The sequence below is a fragment of the Mixophyes fleayi genome, chromosome 9 (genome assembly GCF_038048845.1).
Source record: "Mixophyes fleayi isolate aMixFle1 chromosome 9, aMixFle1.hap1, whole genome shotgun sequence".
In the NCBI taxonomy this organism is placed as follows: domain Eukaryota; kingdom Metazoa; phylum Chordata; class Amphibia; order Anura; family Limnodynastidae; genus Mixophyes; species Mixophyes fleayi.
In genome coordinates, this window is record NC_134410.1 from 99,590,950 (window position 1) to 99,612,933 (window position 21,984).

Here is a 21,984-nt window from a genome sequence, read left to right on the forward strand (position 1 = left end):
TCAGTTTACAACTCTAGAACCTGTTCCCTGTTTTTATTTAACAACAGATCGATGAAACAACCATATTTAGACCAACGCGCTGTGCGCTTATGCTAACAGTAGTACCTCCGTCTGAGGAAAAAAAAACAACTACATTTCCCGTGAGGCTTAGCGCGGCGTAGACCCGGCGTTGTGATGTCAGACTCACCGTCCACGCCCCTCAGCTGCCAGGGCTGCCCTGCTGCTGCACCCAGAGGATGGAACAACCTAACGGCGGATACTGACCGAGGCTCCCCGGGACCCACATCTCGGGACATGGATTTGGACAATAGTGGAGCCGGGCTCCAGCCTACCACCGGTGAGAGGAAGACATGTGTATTATAATGAGGAGGGAAGAGCATGGGATACTAGTCACTGGATGGAGCAGTGTGTAAATGACATGTGATTATTTTGGGAAGGTAGTAAAGGGATGATGCTTAGGTGCTGGGGATAGATTGGCTGAGGATGGACAGAATTAGGTGCGGCGGTGTAAAAAGAGATTACAATTGTGGAGCAGCATGAAATGTATATACCATGCAGTGTTTGGAGGTGCTGGGTTGTTAGCTGTTGCACTTTGGTCATTCAAAATAAAATGTTACTGATGTTATTAATAAATTCAATGTTAGCAGTCTTTTTGATTCTTACTATGGTGTGTGATTTTGTAATAATAGACAATTACGGATAAACAATATTATGGACATATCCAAACTGTATATAGTGGACACAGTAAAAAGTTAAATAATTGGTTTAAGTACATTTTTAGAAGTTTGTGCAAGCAAGAACTTTACATTTATTATTATTAAATGGGGGATGAAAAGGGTGTATACCTACAACATTGGGATTTAGACTATTAAAAAGGTATACAATATGACAATGGTCAAATTTATAGTCAGCATGGCATTCTCTTGTTGGGGGCATTGAGTGGTATCGCTGGCACAAGAATAAATAAACTACAGAGTGTGGTATTTTTGGACATGACTTAAAAATGATGACGCACAGTTAAGAGGACTTCAAATTTTGGTAAATGTACTGTATGGTTTCCTTGTGCCTGTGAGCATGATTATCTCATCTATTGTGTGTGTGACTTCTATGTTTTAGAAACTCTCAAATATTAACAAGAATTATCAATTGGCTGTTACATGATTCTAATTAACTTGCTCAATTTATTGCAGGTCATGCTTTGCTAACTCAGATTGATGGTTGTTTTCTGAGCACAATCTTAATTTCACCTATAAATACATTTAAGTAACTTTATGCAAATCCGGTGCCCAAAACATCTTAAGGTTTTGCATTACTTTGGCAGTGTGCATAATTTCAACTTTTGTATTTTATCATTTACAATTGCTTGGAGAGAAGAAAATATTTATAATTAAATAAATAAAGCCAACTGGTGTCAACCTGCCAAACTTTTTAATATGTTTAAAAAGTGTACATGACACAAATGTAACAAAATAATTGTGTTAATGAATTCAGGAATGTTTTCAATACATTGTAAGAATGTCTGGCAAAGATTTAGTTAAATATTTCTTATTTTATGTAGATTTTCTATTTATTTTTACATTTGTGTGTACACAACGTCAGAAAAACAGGATAATGTGGTCTATTTGGAAATCAAGCGCATAAATATATATATATATATATATATATATATATATATTATACTGCCTGTTGTACTGTAGAATGAACAATACAGACTACAAATGTTTATATTCTTCTTTCTTTACACTTTTGTTATTAAGACTAAACTGTACCAATGCTTTTCATACTATGGTAGAGCAGCGACTGGGGTATTTCCATTCTATTAGGTTACTGTAAATCACTAAACATGGGGCAAGGTTTGTTTTCTTGACTTTCTATACTTTTATTTACTTAATATATTTCTGTTGTTAAGAATGTGCACTTTAAAAGATTTTGTCACTGGTTAATGTTAAATTATTTTCAAAAATGAATGTACTGATATCAGATGTTGATGCCAAATTAAAAATAGAATAACTAGAAATAATTAGTTTTAAGAAATGTGTTTTTGTATATAATGAATATTAATAGCAATTACTAGTAAGTAGTTATAATTAGTAACGGTGGCAATTTAAATACTTACCAAAATTGTTATCATATCAGTCCCATATGTGTGTGTGTATGTATGTGTATATATATATATATATATATATATATATATATATATATATATATATATATATATATATATATATATATATATATATATTTTGGAGAGAGAGATATAGATTATCTTTACATGGTGTATCATGCATACATTTTAACGAGAAGATTATAATATGCATTATAGAGGAATATTTAGATATTTTATTAAAATTTGCTTATATATTATCCTATTGTGATATTATAACGAATATTTTGCTTGCAGAATTTTTGTCTTTCAATACACTCTGAAGTGGGATGAACGTTTATATTAAAACATTTTTAGCAATTCACCACTGTTCCACATGTAAAATAATACAACATAAAATATAAATTATTTTGTCATTGCACACTAATAACTTCCTTAGGACATGCGATAAGTCTGAAGCTCACGGTGGCTTGCAGAGATTAGATGAATGAGAGGTGATTCATTTATACTGGTCTCGTACAGGAAATGTTTCGTGTATTAAAAGGACTGTCCTTTTATAATGAGGTCACTGCTTCTGCTAACCCTTAAAGTTGCATCAGTTCTGGGTTGCTGGACTCTGACTGTGTGGTTATCCTATTCTGATTTTTTTTTATTTTTTTTTCACTGTTCATTTGAGATACTTTCCCCTGGTTGTTTGTAAAGGGGATGTTTTTATTGGTAATGTGTGCAAAGCTTTGTGGGTGTTGTAAAAGATGAACTTTTGAACTTGGAGAGATCCTGGAGCAATTAGCTAAAGCAATAGAATGGGACTGCATTACAAGGGGTAATACACTCGTGAGAGTTGCATCAGGAGCACACTATATCGGTTTGCTAGAGGTTGGTCATTTTTATGCTGTTTTGTAAAGAAAATTATTATTTTTAATTTTATTTCAATTGTCCCAGATTCAACATTTGTTGACTTTTTTCCCACAGGCTTTTTTTTTGCTTTAAAAATTAAATTCCAAAATATCTATTTTCTTGTTGCCAAGGGGAATAGCCTATTCCAGTAATGATGGCAATTTAGGAATAATTAGTCGTCATCTAGCTTTTCTTTTCCTAAATCTGTTAATATATATGCTGGTATAGTTAGTTGACTTATCTGCTATGAAGTAAACAGAGACAAAACTAGTTATTTAAATCAGTTGCTCCCAGAATCTTGTGTAATGACCCCGGTGACTCATTCATTAATCCCAGGAATAGTGGCATCTGGAGATGTCCTAGAATTAGAATCAACTTAACCTTGAAATTTATATTTCATTAGTTAGTGTAATGTGTAAAACAGGTCATACTTTATTTAAGGCTCAGTGGCGGTCCTTGTCTGGAGTGAAAAGTTAAATATTCAGATCCAGTTTATGTAAGTTAATATAGTATATACAGTGTATAGCTGGCTTCTTGTCTGTTCACTGACATCTCCTATGTTTATGATTGTGGCAGATCAGATAGAATGCTGTGGTGATTTCCCTCTGTTGCAGTTTGACAGAGTATTCCTCTTATTAGTCCTAAACAAAAGTTTTTGTTTGCATTCAGCACACAATTTCCACACTTCACATATCTATGGGATTTTTTTTATGTAGGATCTGACTTAGCTTACTATTTTAGACCATTTTCAGTTTCTTGTATGTTTACTTTGTCCCATTTCTGTTATGCGATTGTTTTTGATTTTATGTTGAAAAATTGCTTGCAAAATTACACTTCTGTATTTTCTTAGCCAAATAGCTAATTTTACAATCTATTAAATCGTAGGACTCAAAGTTCAGTTTTGAATGAATAATATATTCTCTTTTTATTTTACGGCAAATTGTGGCTATAATTAATATATAACTAAACATTTTCAAACTAGGTGCTTGTACAAAATGAATGGATATTTAATTTGAGAAAGGAAAGTTCAACTATTTAATTTAATTTTTTTGTTATGAGAGAATCATGGTAACACACTATAACAACATTGTAACCCATTTGTGTGCATACTGGTTTAGAACTTGTGTCTTAAGCCCTTGCTTGTAATACAAAAACAACTGTCTTGTATTGTACACGACATGTAACCAAATAGATTGTTGTGTTTTATTCTGGACTAACTCTAAAACCTGTTTTATATAATGTTTGCAAAATGCTGAATATTTGCACTGCTGTAAATATTGATAAACCCCTGATTGTGTGTACTTTGCAAGGATAAAATGGATTGTATTTAAATGTTGTAAATCAGGAGAAGAATGAGGTAAATGTTTACAAATAAAAGAAGATAACATGTAGTGAAAATGAAAGCAAAATTACAAGAGGACATATAGAAATACAGCTGTAGTCTTGCTTTTGCAAAATAAACACTTTTTACCCTTTGATGTTAAGAATTCAAACTGATGTTAATTTAGATTGTAAGCTCCATTGGGGCAGTGAATAAAATAATCTGTAGGATGTTTGCACAAAAAAAGGACAAATTTAATAATGTTTGTGGGTCTGTCAAATTTAGAGGAACTAAATTATTAAAACTGTTATTATATCTAAGTCGCTAACACCTGCAAAGTGGATTCACAATAAGATGAACGGTTTCTTATGGGTTTGTTCCCAACATTGTGTTTCAAAAATGTAAAGCCTTGATAGTGACCTATTTTTCATGCATTAACACACGCTACCAGTGCAATAGTCTGGAACACATCCCTAAAAGACTTCTCATGCATGTTTTTGTGTGTTCTACCCATTTTCTCAGCGCATGTGTGTGCACGAGCCTGAAAACTAGAGAGAGAATGCCTTTAAAATGGATATGTTGAGATTTTCTTCAGTTCTGCAAATCAAGTCTGTAGTTTGCTGTAACAATGTCTCCAAAAATTGATGGTACTAAGCTATGTGTGCCAAGACTTTTGGTCCATTTTTTTTGTTAAATATAGATCAAGGCAAACAGGGCATTTGTAAAAAAAAAAAAGGCAAACGTTTTGATATCTGTGCAATAAAGTGTTTTAAATGCACACAGGCAATAGTGTCAACTGCTATTGTTCCAATATGCTGCATGCAGCCTTGTTTGTTAAGCTGGGTACACACTACAGAAATTTCAACCAACTTTTTATGCCGAGCGATTTTACATGCGATCGATGTTCCGATCGCTCGGTCCATGGACTGCATACACACTAGCCTTGTTTAGGACGATAAAGGGAAGAGCGGACGTCCCTTTAGCGACTTTTTACAGCCATATTGTCGTGAGCAATGACTGTAATTTCGTACTCACTGTTGTGGATCGGTCGGAAGTTTATACACACTACACAAAGGAAACGAGATTGGAACGAAAATATTAAACGGTACGACCAACCAAATGAGGCGACAATCGTCCATTTGGGCAGACTTTCGACCATCGTGGCACGCACTGACCCGACTTTTGAATGAGCGGTCGTATGTCGGCTGATTTAGCCGATTATTTGATGAAAACTGTGTAAGTGTGTACCCAGCTTTATTGCTTGCTCTGATTTAATAAATAAAAAAAAAAGTGTAATATAATTTAATGACAAATTTTAGGACCAAATCACATTTGCATTTTGTTACTGTATTTTGCACCACTCTATTCCAATTCCTTTTGTCTTTTTCTACCTTGGCTGCGCTGAAGCACAGTAACAAAATGCAGGAAATGTCTGTGTAAAGTTTTTGTTACCGTGTTTAAATAAAACTGCAAGAAACCTCCCACCCCTGTTCCGAAAAGCTGTAGACAAATCAAAACTGGTGGGACAAATAATTGGAGACATTTATGAATTGTACTTTTTAAAATAAAATAAAAAAATAAATATGGTGCTGTAACCCTTGCTGCCAATAACATTTATGCTTTCATACCACATACCTCCCAACTGTCCAGATTTTAATGAGACATCCAGGTTCGTGGGCTGCAGAAGTGGTGGGGCTTATTAGGGAAGCGGGTGGAGTTTTACACATATGTCCCTATTTGAACGGGGTCGGGGCATATAGAGCTGTTTTCAGAATTATAATTATGGGGCGCTATGTTATCATGTTAGAGCAGTGTTTCTGTAATAAATTGGCCTTGCCTTTTTGACCTTTTTGCAAACTATGGATGGGTTTAGATCGCCAGCACTGAGAATTGCAGCACAAGCTGGCTCTGGTACCAGGGTGGTTCTCTGCTGAAAGTTTAAGTAAGGCGACAAAAGTAGATAACCACTTAATGCAACTACTGGACGATTTGCAACGTAAACAATGTTGTATAAAACGATATTCTTGCAAGACAGTACAGTTCACACTAGAATACAACATTGCATTTTTTAGATTCAGTTTCACATTTGGGCAGTATGATTGTTATGCATACTTGCTTACTCTTCAGGAATGTCCGGGAGATTCCCAAATTTTGTGTAGTTCTCCGGAATTCCCTTGAGCACAGCCCACCCTCCCACGTTCTGCCCACTTCCTAGTGAAGTGGGTGGGATGCAGGGCCTCAATGATGCTTTTGGCAGTGAATTGCGTTCTTTTTCCCTGTGTCACGATATATGAGATCATGGGTGCGGGGCCAAAATGATGCCAATCGCCACGTCATGCCCCCCTCTGCATTTGCCACTTGACCTTGTAGAATGTTTTCAAGTATGTTATGTGTACAGAACTTGGTATATAGTTTGTATTAGTTATATATAGTTTCATTCTTTAAGAAACTAAGCAATCAAGTGCAAATTTTTAAATCAAATGTCAATAAAATTTGTTGCCAACTGAAGTATTTTCATAAATGTAGTAATAAATATCGGGCTTACCTCTTGTATAATACAACACAGATGTTATTTTAGGTATCTACTAGTTATGTGCGTCCCTATAAATAAATAAATATATATATATATATATATATATATATATATATATATATATATATATATATATGTATGATCAGAATTATAAGTATTTCATATAGGTGGCTCACAAAATGCGAGACCTGAAACAAGAAGATGCTTTTAATCCTTTCTTTAACTGTTTATGACAAAATATTGATAAAAAAAACTATATCCATAAAAATTTGAAATTCACGATCCTTTAACACTCAGGGGTGTATTTACTAAGTAGCGGTTCCAATGAACTGCCACTTCTCAACACTGTCTTTTTTTTTTTTTTTTTTTTTACAAACGGCAATTTTATTAAAGACAAAACCCAATGGGCTTTGTCTTTTATAAAATTGCCATTTTAAAAAATGACAGCAAAGTGCCGAGAAGTGGCGGTTTATCAGAACCGCCGCTGAGTAAATATACCCCTTAGGCGCTTTCCACATTTACATTTGAGACATTGTTAGTTCACTACTAAAGCTGTGTCAACCTGTATGATGTTAAAAAATGGTTTGTGTAAGTGACTAAAATGAAAATGTTATCACATCTGGGCAACCAAATTGTACAGTGCAGCACTGGAGCTTGTAGAATTTCTGTTACTGACATCAGATCAGCATGAATTTATGGTAAATATGTTTTTTTAAAGTGTAGCGTGATTATTTGTTTGTGTTCAGATTCATGGCCAGTTGGGTCAATTTTATTTATTTGACTATTCGGTATGAAACAAACACATTTTGGCTTGTGTGGTGAGTGAGCTTAATTATTCTGCCTAGGGAGGAAGTTAAACATTACATGTTATTTGTCCCCAGATATTAGCTTTTTTTCCCACTTTTGGGTGGGAAGGCCGTGCTGCTCCCCCCCCATTTATGTAAAAAAAAAAAATGCAAAGATCTGTGCTGATGGTAAACATTATCGCTATGGATCTTTGTACCAGGGGTCCAGCATTCGGAAGAGATACAACTGGAAATAGGAGATGGAGATATGGCCTAATCCGGATAGGCCATATCTCCAGGGGGTGTGCCATACCCTTATTGTACTCCTGAGAATTGGAGTTGTGTCTAACTGTAAATGATTTTGTGTGCATTTAAACACATGACCAGTGTAAGTTAGGAGCCTGGAAAAATGTCTTACTTTCTAGGTGCCTTATTTCATTCCATGTTCTAGATAAAACCATGATATAATAAAAGCAGTTGAAGTTTCTGTTCTGCGATAGCTTCTTTGTACTTGAGTTCTAAAGTCTCATTTTCTAACGAAATATAAATACTCTCCCTAAAGTTCTCATTTACTGCTTTATGAATCCAATGGGATCTTCTTTTATGCAGTAGTCCAAATGGAAACGAATAATCCAAATAAATGGATGTGCCTTTATACATATTTTATCATCGAGAAATATATACAGAAAGTGGACACAAAATAAAAAAACAATATAATGTCACTTAAGGTGTTGGACCAACATATGTGGCCTGTATGTGACATGGCATTTATAGTAACAGTCTGGAATTGTAAAGGAAGGTTGAAGCCCCATTCTTCCACAAGAAAGATACAATGTACACCTGGCTGATCATGGTGATAAACACTGTCTCGAGTGTTGTTCTAGAATATCACTTCATGCTTAATACCTGATGATTGAGAAAGCCATGACATATGGCTAACATCATTATCATTTATTTATATAGCGCCAACATATTCCGTAGCGTCGGTTTTATAAAATCGTTGGGTGACCACACATGCTTTGTAGATGGGGGCAAAGTCGGGAGAGAAATGCTGCAATATGGGGTAAAGATGATCACTCAGCCCCATTAATTTGCAGTCAGCATTGAACACGTGGTTGGGATCATTCCTTGAAAGGGAATGACCTAACCATGCCAGGAAAATACATCCCACAACATTACGGAACCCTCAGAATTCTTCACTGTTGGAAACAAGCACTTGGGACAGTAAAGATCTTTAGGTTGACATCACTCGTACTTCTTTGTTTATTAAGAATATGGTTAATCTGACCATATCAACTTCCTACACTGCTCAGTAGTGTATTTTTTGCATTTTTCACCATTGAACTTAAGCTGGGTGAACACTTCAGCAACATTCTAGTGATGTGTTATTTTTAGCAATTTTGTAAGTGACAGGAAAATAAAAATCAGCATGCCGATTCATGTGTACATACTATACACATTGTACGCGATTTACCTTCAGATCTCTGCTCATCCGTCATAAACATCGGCTGAATGGATGACAGCTGCTCCTGTCTGATACCCACATTCATGTTCTCCTTCCTGTTCTACCTGGTCTTCTCCCCCCACCTGAGAAGTGCCGTCATCTGGAGCTAATGGTCAGGAAAATATGGGGTGACAGACTGCCAACAGAATGCCTAACCTGCGATGCATTGTGTGGGGAAGACCAATTATTTACATACTGACACACGTGTTAGGCTGGGTACACACTACAGAATATTCCTACCAATGTGTTATCTATAACCATTTTACCAACAACTGTTTTGTTTTTTAAAAAGTCCTCACCAGCATGTTCATGTTTTAAAAGATTTGCCCTCAGATCAGTGCTCTTCAACTGTTCTAACCGTCTGCTGAAAACATCATGACTAAACTATGGAGATCCTGATCGTGAGTGCATACACACTGCAGGATTGGAAGGATGTTGTTCCATAGCTCAACGAGATTTAGAGTTCTGCTGAACAATCAAAACAAACTATGGTTGGTGCTTTGGAACGACTATCGTTCATCATCTAGTGAAAACTCTAATGTGTTATCAGGCTGAACGGTCGATTATCGGGTGATTGGCCCAATAATTTACTGAAAACTCTGTAGTGTGTACCCAGCCTAATAATCCAGTGTGAAGAGGTTAACAAGTTAGGAAGACCCCAAAGATTGAGCGTATTGAGTTTTGTTACCAACTGGAGAACTGCTCCGGGGTTTTAATCTGATAAATAACATGTATCTATGAAGGAGCCAGAGGTGTTTGCATTGCCCATCCTTAATAAATTGAAATTAGCAGGGATTCAAATCCATACTTGCCAACTCTCCTGGAATGTCCGGGAGACTCCCGCATTTTGAGAGAGTCTCCCGGGCGAGTGTGGCAAAATCCCGGATCTGCCCGCTTCCAAGTGAAGTGGGCAGAATTAGGTCACAAACGCCGCGATTCCTGGTGAATCCCCCGCTGTCAAATGACGCATTTTGCGTCATGCCGTCATGGGGGCGGGTCCAAAATGACGCTGATTTTGGAGGCCCGCCCCCCCCATGACGCCCACCTCCCTCGCAGGCTCCCGGATACCAACATTGTAAAGTTGGTAAGTATGTTCAAATCTGTCTCCTGTAGAAAGTGACAGATCAGCTCACACATTCCTGCTGTGCAGCTTGCTCAGAGTAGAGTCCCACAGCGAGAGATGCACAAAAAGGGTTAAAAAGAAAACGTTTCATAGCTGCAAGTGCACTTCTACCTGTGTAGCACAGCGGTATACACCAGTGCTGAAAGCAAGAACAGAGAGCCTGGAACTCGCTCTCTGAACAACAGCTCCTCCAGTGACATGTAATTTGCTAAATAACTAAATTGTCGTTCCAGTTCTGCAGAGTGCATACACACTGCAGAATTGGAATGACATTTTTCCATCATTGCACAAGATTATTGGTTCAGTTTTAAAAATCTTGTTCAATGATATGATGTGCTTTGTAAAAATAATAGTTCCTCATTGCAGGGTACATACTACTGTAATATCAGGCCCAACTGTCTTTTATCGTCAGATTAGCCCAATAATTGACTGAAAACACAGTACTGTGTACTCAGCCTTACACGTGTGCTCTGCAACCCAACTGTGATATTGTGTTCTGTGGAGTTCTTGTCAGACTATTTTTGGTGAAATTCATGTCGGAGGTTGAAATATGTAGTTAATTGCCTATTTTGCCTTGCACTTTGAATTATTAATATTTGATATTGGCATATTCTCTTACGCCCACTGTTGACCTTTGTCGATTGTTTCCTTTGCAGTTGAGCTTGCAGTTTTGGTCACTGAAGTTCCTGTTAAATGCACCCAATAATCACAGCTTTTTTAAAGTTTTTGTGGTCTCCTCTTGCAGCAATTCTTGCCACAATTATAGGCATCCTGGGCAGGCCAAAACTTTTATGCAATACCCTTATCATGCCGTGATGCGATTTGCCTACCTGTGCTGCATAATATAGTGTGTATGTGTGTGTGTGTGTTTTTGTGTTCCTTACTGTAACTTATCACTGATATTATATTTTACTTTGGAGTTCCCATATCATTGAACCAATTTCAGTGTTGTGCTTGATCTTTGGGCTACTAGTAACCAAAAATCTATATGTAAGTCTACATGATTGTATACAGCGCTCCTAACAAATGCTCTTGCCTGTTGATGTGTTTCAAATCATCTTTAGCCTGACTGTAAAGCTGGGTAGACACTACCAGTTTTTCACTGGATTATTGCAGCAATCACACGATAAACGCCTGTTAGGTCCAATATCTCATTAATGTGTACACTCCGACGATCATGTTTTATAGTTTCAAAGCACATTGTATCATTTGTGTGAATGTTTTCTGGCCCAAATCTACCCAAGTCACACTGGGTGCATTACTATGCCAGGGAAGCCTACCCAGTACCTTCTAAGGTTCCTATAGTCACTCCGGCAAATGCATTAGAAAGTAAATTAATACATTTAACGTAATAAAAACAATCACTAGAATATTATATACAAACAGTAAATAAATGCCAGCCAGGTTTACCACATCACTTGTCCCTTACCCCACTAGCTTAAGGAGTTTGTTACCTGACTGTCCTGACTTGAAGACCCATGGACGTATGGATCTGCTGATGTAGTCCACTGGTAGAGAACATCAACTCAAAATCAGACCTTGCAGAATCAATCCACAGAATGAACACCCCCGGAGTGGATCTTTATCAGGGTCAAATTTCCACAATGCTTTCCCCTGGCTCTCTTCCTCTTAAACATTGGTGGGTGATGGATCAGGAGGATGGAGATGTGCTTTCACAGAAACTCCCCTGCTGGATTGCAGACAAAATGTCTGGACTAGTCCTGTGGAGGTCAATGGATACTAATTAGCCTTCCCCGCCTACAGATATAGGATAGCAGTCTGCCCCTCACCTGTGTCCTGGGAACTTTATCCTTAACCTTAACCCACCTGGCTTCACTTTAAGAACAATTATGGGCACTATTAAACACATGGACATAGGTTCAGTACATCTGTGTCCACCCTGTATCTGTACCACAACATATGTAAAGTGGACAAAGATGTATTCTACATGAAATGTTAGCACATGTACATATATGTATATAAGATCTACAAAGCTTTACTTAATCACATGGTGTTATTTCGCACTACAGAACAGTATATGTATGCATATGTACTAATTACTATGTTTTTAACTTTTCAACTGACTAGAGGCTTCAAACAGTATATATGTATGTATAATGTGTGTGTGTGTGTGTGTGTGTGTGTGTGATTTCTTCTTGACGTAATACATGTTTGCCCTTAATTCTTTAAAATATTTGTTCAGCTTTGCCATCTTCTCGGCCATACCATTTTCATCACTGGAAGCCAGAGAACTACTGATGCTTGGGCCCCCTTTCCAGTGTCGGACTGGGGCATGAAGGGCCCACCGGGGAATGCAACATTAGGGGCCCACCAAAGGGGGTGTGGTCAGCCATCATAGAGGTGGGGCCAGACAGTAGAGGGGGAGTGGTCAGTCCACGAAGGACAGCTAGCACCTCAGTGCAGCATCTAAAGAATGCAGTGTGTGTATAAAGAATACACAGTCTTGACCTGCCCCTTAGATTGGGCAGAACAGTCACCAAAAATCACGATTGTCCCACTAGACCAGGATTGGCTAACCTGTGCACTCCAGGTGTTGTGAAACTACAAGCCCCAGCATGTTTTGCCAATATATAGCAGCTTATTGCTGGAAGGGTATGCTGGGACTTGTAGCTTCACAACACCTGGTGTACCACAGGTTAGCCAAGCCTGCACTAGACTCAGATCATTTGACAGACTGTCCTACCTGTTGTCACTTTTACCACCTGTGGCTGCTGGTTTCTTTAGTTGCGGCTTGTTTGGATCCTGGAATGTTGAGGGCCCTATTTGGAAAAAATAATGGGTACATTTAGAAACGCCAACCATCCCTGCCATAAATCAACAGCACCCACATTTAATAATTAGGCCTCTCTCCAGACTCAACATTAAAGTAATAGTGCTCACATTTGATAAATAGATCGATTTCCCTCCAACCAACCCCAACATTAAATTAATAGTATTCCCATTTAATAAATAAACCTATTACCCTCCCTACAAACAGCCCCAGCAATAAATTAATAGCATTTACGTTTAATACATCCATTTCGCACGACCATTCCTAGCATTAAATATTTTATCTTAGGACAACATTTACGCGTTTATTGCTATGCGCATGGACAGAAATTAAGATTTGAAAATAACAGATCTAATTTTTATCACATCAGAGCATGACAATATCAAAGCCATTTTCACAATGTGACTAAAGATGGTTAGCAACAAATTGCTACTAAACACCACCTATTATATTTACCTAGAAACCCTTACCATGGGGACAGAATGCAAGTGTTGTCTTAAGCTAAAAATAATTATTTATTGAATGTCCAAGTTCCAAAGGGATTGTTTTCAGGAAAAGATCTGTAAAATAGGAAGTTTCTTTCTGCTGAGCATAATTATATAGTATTTTATCATCTGTCTGGTACGTTGTATCTTTAACATGGAGAGCTTACCCCTAGCTGTTACAAAGAAGAGATAATTAGAGGTGTTTAGCTGGGTGATGCATAAGAGCTGTTTGTAAAACAAGAATATTGCAGCTCAAACGTGCAAACTGACTTTCAAGCAAATTCACCACATATAAACAACATTAACAATCCACTTATGTACACCCAGAGGAGCAGAGAGAGTTTGGGATGGGTACAAAGTCCCCAGGCCTCCATTGGCGGGCTGGTGGTCATGATGAGGACTGATTGGGCTCTAGACCCATTTGCACCAGAATATATGGAGCCAAGTGTCTGCGTGGATCAATATTGGTAACACTCCTCCTTTCACCAAAGCTGCTTGAGCAGACTGCGGGAGGGCACACTCAGCCTAGAAGGGCCCCAAGAAGCACCCAAAGCCCAATATCGCTCTCCCTGTGTACACATGCAGCCAGGAATGGTTTTGGACAACATTGGCCTATGGCAGAGTCAAGAATGTATGCCAACATTTTTGCAGTGCACAATTGTTCTTCGAGAAAAAGAAGACATTGCCAAGAGTTATGGGAGTAATTTGCCTGGTGTAGCTGCTGTTTTACCCAGCCAATGAAACTTATGAAAAATTGCAATTTAAAAAACTCCAGATCCCTTCAGTGTCATTATGTAGTAATGTTTCCCAGCACCAGATTGTCCCACAATACCATTATGCAGAATGCACCACAGTGCCAGTATGTCCCACAATGACAATAGTCCCCATGCCAGAAAGATCCACTGTGACAGTATGCAATGTGCTCCAATGTGACAACATGCAGAAAGAAATAATATAATACGGCTCCTTACCAGGTGTGATGAATGTCCTGGACTTCCTCCCAGGGGGGGGAAGAGATTTTAATCCACGATGTGTGAGTAAATAAACGGAGCTTAACCGCTAATATAGGTAAAATGAACTCACTTCTCTCTTCCGTGGAAACTTCTCTTTGCCCGTATGTCCGCAGGTGCACCTGTCATTCCTGTCGGCTCGGAACTCTGTATGGTAAGAAAGGTTCCTACTGACAGCGGGTTCCCAGCTTCACTGCCAATGGAAACTTGGACACTAGTACCACACCACTGATTCACAGCTGCGATCGCAATTGACGCCGGGGCCTCCAGGTAAGCTCCGCCCATGGGGAAAAGGGGGTGTGGCCGTACGGTAGCCGGGCCTACTGGTGGTTTAACTGGTAGCCCTCTGGGCCAGTCCGACGCTGCCCCTTTCCGATTTTTCGTCAAATGACCATGGTATCTAAATGAAGAGAGGAAAACTAATGTACTTATTTTTAATGATGTAACGGGACACAACATCGTTCTAGCATTTGCACACCTTGGACACTACTTGAAATCACTTTGTGCTGATGTCACTCCTGGGTTTGTCCAGGCATGCTGCCATGATGGTCTATACCAACTAAAATGGTCCAGCACTCTGACCATCATTTCCATCTCCCTTGTACTCATTGGATTGGCTCTTTTCATTTCTTCCACTTGCATCCATTCTTTTCCTTACCTCTCCACCCTTCCTCACTTTTATCTTTCCCTTGCTCATCTGCCATGTTAAGTATTGATGGCGACAACCTGGCTCCTCTTTGTTTATATAGATACTTCTAGTGCATACGTGGGCGTTAACAGTTGGTATCGACCAATCACGGTAGCTCTAGCTGAGAGTAAGAGCGTTATCGTCCGCGGTGGTGTTTTCCTGCTCTTTTTATTGACGTTTGCTTATTTTATGAACAGATGCAACAATTCTTATACATAATTTCATTACTTCTATAGCAAGGTAAGTACTTTATTACATGAGACTTTGTTTTGATCGTTTTTTGTGTGTATGTAAATATTACAAGACATGTTTTATCATTTATTTTTGTAGAAAATGTAAAATGGCATCTGAAAAGAGTGTAGAGCTGATGCAGGATTTCTTTGAAGCCCTCCCATCCCTGCTTGTGTAAGTCAAAAGAATATTCCAAAATGCAGAAGAGAGTCTTGGCTTATGAGGACATGGTGAGAGTGAGCCTTTCCTATTAGGTTATTGTAAATTTGGTCAAAGGAAAGGGCCAACATGAGGACTGTGCTCTAAATGGAACTTAATATGTTGGAGCCCTCAAAGATCAGGCTCTGGTGCTGAAGATGTGTATGTGCACAGGTTGTGGTACTTTGACCTCCTGCATCTGACCATGAAGTTGCAAGACCATCTACTAGCAACGTGCCCAAGATGGACCGCAGTTTCTCACCTGTTCCTCCGGAAACAGAAGACATAGAAAATAAAATTATAATGTGTAAAATCTTCATTTACATATAGTTGACAATTACTTCATCAATGTAACATACAATGCTAATGTACATCAATTACAAAGTCTTCTTAGAATTTGGGTGTGTTATAGTTCTCCTTCAGCCTGAATTAAGGTTAATGGCTACTTGTCTGAATCATTCGGTATCCTGAATAGCAGATGCAGATTATCGGCAATGGTTTTTGTCCTATGCATGCAGACCCTTGCAAGGGCAATTAGAGCCAACCTAACATCTCTGGAATAAAAATAGGTGAACGGGAATATAAGTTGGCATTATTTGCCATCGACCTTCTGGCATCGATCTCCTACCCCGTGACTTCCCTCCCTAGCTTGATGACTGAGTTCAACACTTTTGGGGAGCTTTCAAACTTCAAAATCAATTTCACGAAATCCATAGCTTGGAACCAGACTACACCTTCCCCAGTGGTTGAAGGCTTTGAAGACAAGTTTGCCCTTTGTTTGGCATCTGTCCCACCTTAATTATTAAGGGGTGAGGTTGACCAAGGACAAAACATCTAAGGGGTCTCCAACTACCATACATGTCTAGCTATTGCAATGCCATTATGCTAAACAAGATCTTAGAATGGACCAGATCCAAAAATAGCAAGCAATGGGTCTCAATAGAAGAATATTTCCTTTCAATCCTCATTTAAAATCGCTCCCTGGTTGCCAAGTCTACCCCTGCTTACTCACCCAACTATTTCACCCACGCTTAGATGTTGGAAACAATTAAGAACCATGACCTACATCTATTTTAAGCTCTCGCTACTCACCTACTTTTCTGTTAACCCGGATTTCCCACCGGGCACACACTTGATTTACTTCCACAATTGGTTATGGACAGGGGTCTTTAGATTGGGCCAGTTGGTGGACTCAAAATGTATCTATCCTTTCTCTGACATTAAATGTAAATTGGATTTGCTCAATACTGAATTTTGGAGGTACTTGCAGCTCCGACACTTCTTACAATCCGCAAAACGATTACAGATAATAGGCCTTACTGTTTTTGAGACTTTTTGTCTCTGGTTCTACCCTTCCCACATCATATCTACTCTGCAGAAACTCATCGTAGAACAAATGTTTCAATCGCTGTCGCATTTCACCATAAGTTGTGAACGAGATTTAATTTTCCAGCTTACCAATGTATGCTCCATCAGTACCTCTGTAGTGGAAAGAGAATAATAAATATTGACATGTTGGTATAGACATCTGAGTTTACTTCAGAAGATGTACCCAAATACCTCGGGTATATGTTGGAGGTGCTCTCGTACTCTGAGGAGTTGCCTACCAATATGGTGGGAATGCCCCCTCATTCAGCAATTTTGAGTTGAGGTAGTTCACACTGCTAAAACCATTCTAAACTATGAAGTTCCTTTAGAGCCAACTTTCTGGCTCCTCAACTTGTTTAAAATTCCTATTAATGAATTTAAAAAAAATTGCTTCTCGAAAAACCACGATCCTTCATTCTTTAAGAACTGGTATACCTGAATAGACTACTTTATGTCAATGGATGATTTGATCTCTCACGCCAATGATAAAATCACTGATTTTAACACCACCTGGTTTTCCTGGCTGGAATTCAAGGCCAATGATTGTTCTAAAGATTACATGTTCACTGCATATGGAGTTCCATGGTTGAATATTTATTGGGAAATGTTGGCGTGGTTACCATGATATCACCCTACTTTTCTTCAACTCTTTTTCCTGCTGCATCCAATATCCAAGGACACTGACAGTATGTGAGATGATTGTCGTCCTCCTACCATCATCATCCAACAACGCACCACACCTTTGACCCTTTGTCTACCCTCCTTCTTTCTAGTTCTTCTTTCCTCATATATGTATCTTCTGGCTTTTGTGTTCTTTTTCTTTTTTGATATATTTGAAAATGGAAAGCATTGTAATATGTGTGTATATTGTGACATTGCTGGATATTTATCTAGCTATATGCTTTCACTAAACAAAATTTAAACAAAACAAAAAAATACAATATGTCATTCTGCCAGGACACAGCACCCTCACCATTGAAATATTCCAAATACTCCTCCTTGTTTACTTTTGCTATGTTGCTGGCTTTTCTCATCTGGGAAGACTCCAGTGGTGTCAACCCTACCACTTTCTCACACACTGCACACAGGCATTTCCACCTAAAAAAGTTGTGTAGGACCCAACAAGCCATCACCACCTTGTCTATTTTGTCAAGGCGCAGATTTATGGCAGAATGGAAAATCCTAAATCTGTTACTCAATATACCAAAAGCATTTTCCAACCTCGACTTGCGCTTGATAATTGCTAATTAAAGAACCTCCTTTCAGGTGTTAGACTTTTTTGGTGTTAAGGTTTTAAAATATTACTGTGCAGCACAAAGGCTTCAACAGCTACAAATACAAAATTGAGCCCTAATTGTGTTTCAGTGCATGGTGGCAAATTAGTTGTATTGTTTTTAAGTTTGTCATGGAAGGGAGTCTGCTCCGACGCCCCACCATCTGACTCTTCTCCATTTTTACCAATGCCCATGAAGGAAAATTCATATTTGGGATCCACTACGGCCATCAAGATAATGCTGAAGAATCCCTTGTAGTTATAGAAATTGGATCCACTTTTAGAGGGTGGCATAATTCTTAAATGTTTGACACCTATGACCCTGCCACGGTTTGGGAAATTCCCCAAGTTGTCAAATTCTTCAGCAATAAGTTGCTAATCCTCAACTGTTGCTGGGAACTGCAAGAGAAAGATTGTTGTAATGTTAAATCAATACATGCATCTATTATACTGACTATTTAAATTTCTGTTTTTATTACACAGCCAGCTGTCTTATGTGAGGCAGGATTGTGTGATGTGACAGAGGAATCTGTGAATGCAGCGCCTCTTACGCAGCTGACCCAAGACAGCCAGCAAAGCACAGCGTAAACCTCGCCGGTCACTGTTCAAACCGCCCAGCAACAAGGGCAGCAAACTGGCAGGAGGGTAAAAAAAAAGGACGTGAGCAGGAACAAACAGCAGATATGCTGACTCGCAAGATGATAGAATCTGCAAACCATTTAATGCGAAAGGAGCCTGATGATTGTGAACTGTTGGGAGCGGCTGCCCGTTGAAAGGAGACTGGAGGTAGACTGTTTGGTTAATGACGTGCTCAGGGGGGGAATTAACACACATAGGAGCAAGTTTTTTTTCTGGCCTGCCCAATCCTATATAATTCAGTCACTCCCCTCCTCACAGGCAACAATATCATGGAATGCCAAATCAGTACTCCTTCTGCCTATATGACTTCCACACCAATCGGAAACGCAAGTATGGTGAAATGCACTGAAGTCCTTCCTCATTGGAAAGCATTGAACAGTATCACTATGAACACCTGTGACTACTTTTATGTTTATATATATTTTTTACTAAAGTTTCATTTTGCAGCTTTTATAGGTTTTATGTCTACCCTCAATTGGTTAAAATATTTGTTTTGCTTTTCCATCTACTCAGCCCCACCTCGGAAAATGTGGCATCCCACACTGCTCCTGTATTTAGGGCGCCAAGCAGCACTACCACTGTGGCATACAGTGGCAGTGCTTTACTGCTTGTGAAATATGCACCCATGCTTTAGTTATAAATGTATATATGTTTGTGTTAGTTTAATTTTTATAAGTTTTAAAAATACATATTTTGTTTGTGTCTCTATTTTAATAAAAAAAATTTTTTTTTTTAAATCGGACTAACCTTCATATATTGTTCCTGGAGAACTTCTATGATAGCCTCACAGGTCTCGGGTATGTTCAAACCCAGAGCTTGCGGTGAAATAGCTGTGCTGTGCTTGAGTTTAGCCAGTGTCCTTCCTTATGTATGAATGGGGTGACGAGCTGAAGCAGCTCCTGAAATGTGGGATCATTCATCCACAGGAAATTTCTGAAGTCATCTGGATTGTTGTCCCGTATCTCCTGCAGCAGTGGCATATGTGAAAAAAAAGTCGCTCCTCTGGAACCACTCCTTTGATTCTTTCTTTTTCTTTTTTTTCCCTCCGGCTCACTGTTTGCAGCTTTCTTGCCATGGCGAAAAGCACAAGCTTATCATTTATTTGAAGTGGGCATTATATTACAATAAATCGTAACAAGTGTACAGTTGTGAACAGAGTTTCCAAACGTACACTATACCGGTGGTAATCGTATTTACGATGATGACAATTCTGACATGCTTTAGTCCTACTAATAAACACCGAAATGTGATAAAAACGAATACAATATAAAGAGACTTACATGAACACCGAAGCTCCAGATCTCAGATGAGAGTGCATGCTGACAGTCTGTCATTCCGAACACACAGGATTCCGGCACTTCAGTTTGACGTCAGCGCAACTTACATGAATGGTAATTTAAAGCACCAATGTCCGGACCCCGCAATATTAAGTGTTTAAACAGTTAGCCGCCTTTTTGTTGGGCTGGATACGCACTACAGAATTGTTCGACCAATGTGTTCTCTACAACGGAAACAAAATGGTCCTGATCAGCATGCCCATTCATGTGTACACACTATATACGTTTTAAAAGATTTACCCTCAGATCTATGCAGCAATCATGGCCGTCTGCTGAAAAGATCATGACTGTAAACTCTATTGAGATCATGAGTGCTTATACTGCAGGATTGGAAGGACGTCGTTCCATAGCTGAACGAGATTTATAATTCTTCTGAACAACCAAAACAAACAATGATCGGTGCTTTGAAATGACTATCGTTCATCGTCAAAAGCTGGGTACGCACTACAGGATTTTGTCCAATAATTGTACAAATCATCCGACCGTTTGGTCAGATATCGAGTGAGTGTGTATAGTGACACGATGATGTAAGTCGTCCCAAAGTGCCGATCATCGTTGCATTTAATTGGTCGTACTGTTTAATATTTTCCCATCAATCACCTAACAATCATGTAGTGTGTGTGCACTCCTGCCGACGATCTCCATACAGTTTACAGAGTCAGGCTCTTTTTAGCCGATGTTGGCACTGAATGTCAGAGTGAATAAATGTAGAGAGTGCTGTAGAAGGAATAATTCATTTGTTTGGTCTGAGACAGAATATTTAGTTTCAGAGTCACAGATCCTAATGAAATTCATTAGGACATGTGGATAGCTACAACAAGGCGGTTTTAATCAGTGTGACAATGTGACAGTAGTGAATGAATAAGTATTGTGCTGTCATTCTCTGGACTAGAGGACCAGATAAAGGACCAGATGAAGAGCACAGATCTGAAGGTAAATCGTGTCGGTGTGTATGCATGAATCGCCAGACTGATCGGACCTTCAGTCGTAGATATAATTGTTTGGGATAACACCTCGGTCGGAAAAATTCTTCAGTGTGTACACACTAATGCACATTTGGACAGTCTGTCGGGTTTTAGGTGATTTGGTCCGATAATTGGCTGAAAACACTGTAGTGTGTACCCAGCCTTAGTCCAACAAATGTTTTGTGAAGTAGGCACTTGGTCCAAAGTATACTTCAAGTGCTTTAATACAAAAAATCTTTAACTCTGTTTATACTCTTAGTCTCACCCAAAATTACAGCCTTCTCTGAAATCACTCAGCAAGTGCGTTAATCTGTAGATAAATGGTATACAGAGAGGTGTAATTAAATCGCTACTATGTGCAAGTTTCAAAAATCTATGTACCAAATATAGTACATTTTTGGCCTTCTATTAGGGTCCTTTAATCCAACAATAGGTTATTTTGCCTCAGATGATATTTGGAACATGTAAACAAATAGAACAGGAGGAAAAATAAACACTATATAGTGCAATTAAATAAGTAATATCAGAAATTTCTTTAAAAAATGCATACACATAAACTCAAACAAATCAAGTTTATTTGGGATCCTTATTGGTGGATTTACAGGATACAGAGTATTTTATCCATAGATGACTCTTGTATACTTTATTAGATGCAATAATACATCTATTGCTCCCAGCATTGCTGTCTTGTTTAAATCCTTAGGAAAAGTGTTCCATGCAATATGAGTGGCA

The 21,984-nt window shown here is 38.5% G+C and overlaps 1 protein-coding gene across 1 annotated transcript in view; it reads left to right on the forward strand.

Annotated features, from left to right (window-relative positions):
• Positions 1 to 225: 225 nt before the first annotated feature.
• The window catches only part of NR6A1 (nuclear receptor subfamily 6 group A member 1), a 203,049-nt gene continuing 181,290 nt past the window's right edge, over positions 226 to 21,984 (forward strand). The window contains exon 1 of the mRNA XM_075184715.1: positions 226 to 337. Coding sequence (XP_075040816.1) covers positions 295 to 337 — 43 coding nt within the window. The 5' untranslated portion in view covers positions 226 to 294. The remainder of the gene's footprint in view (positions 338 to 21,984) is intronic.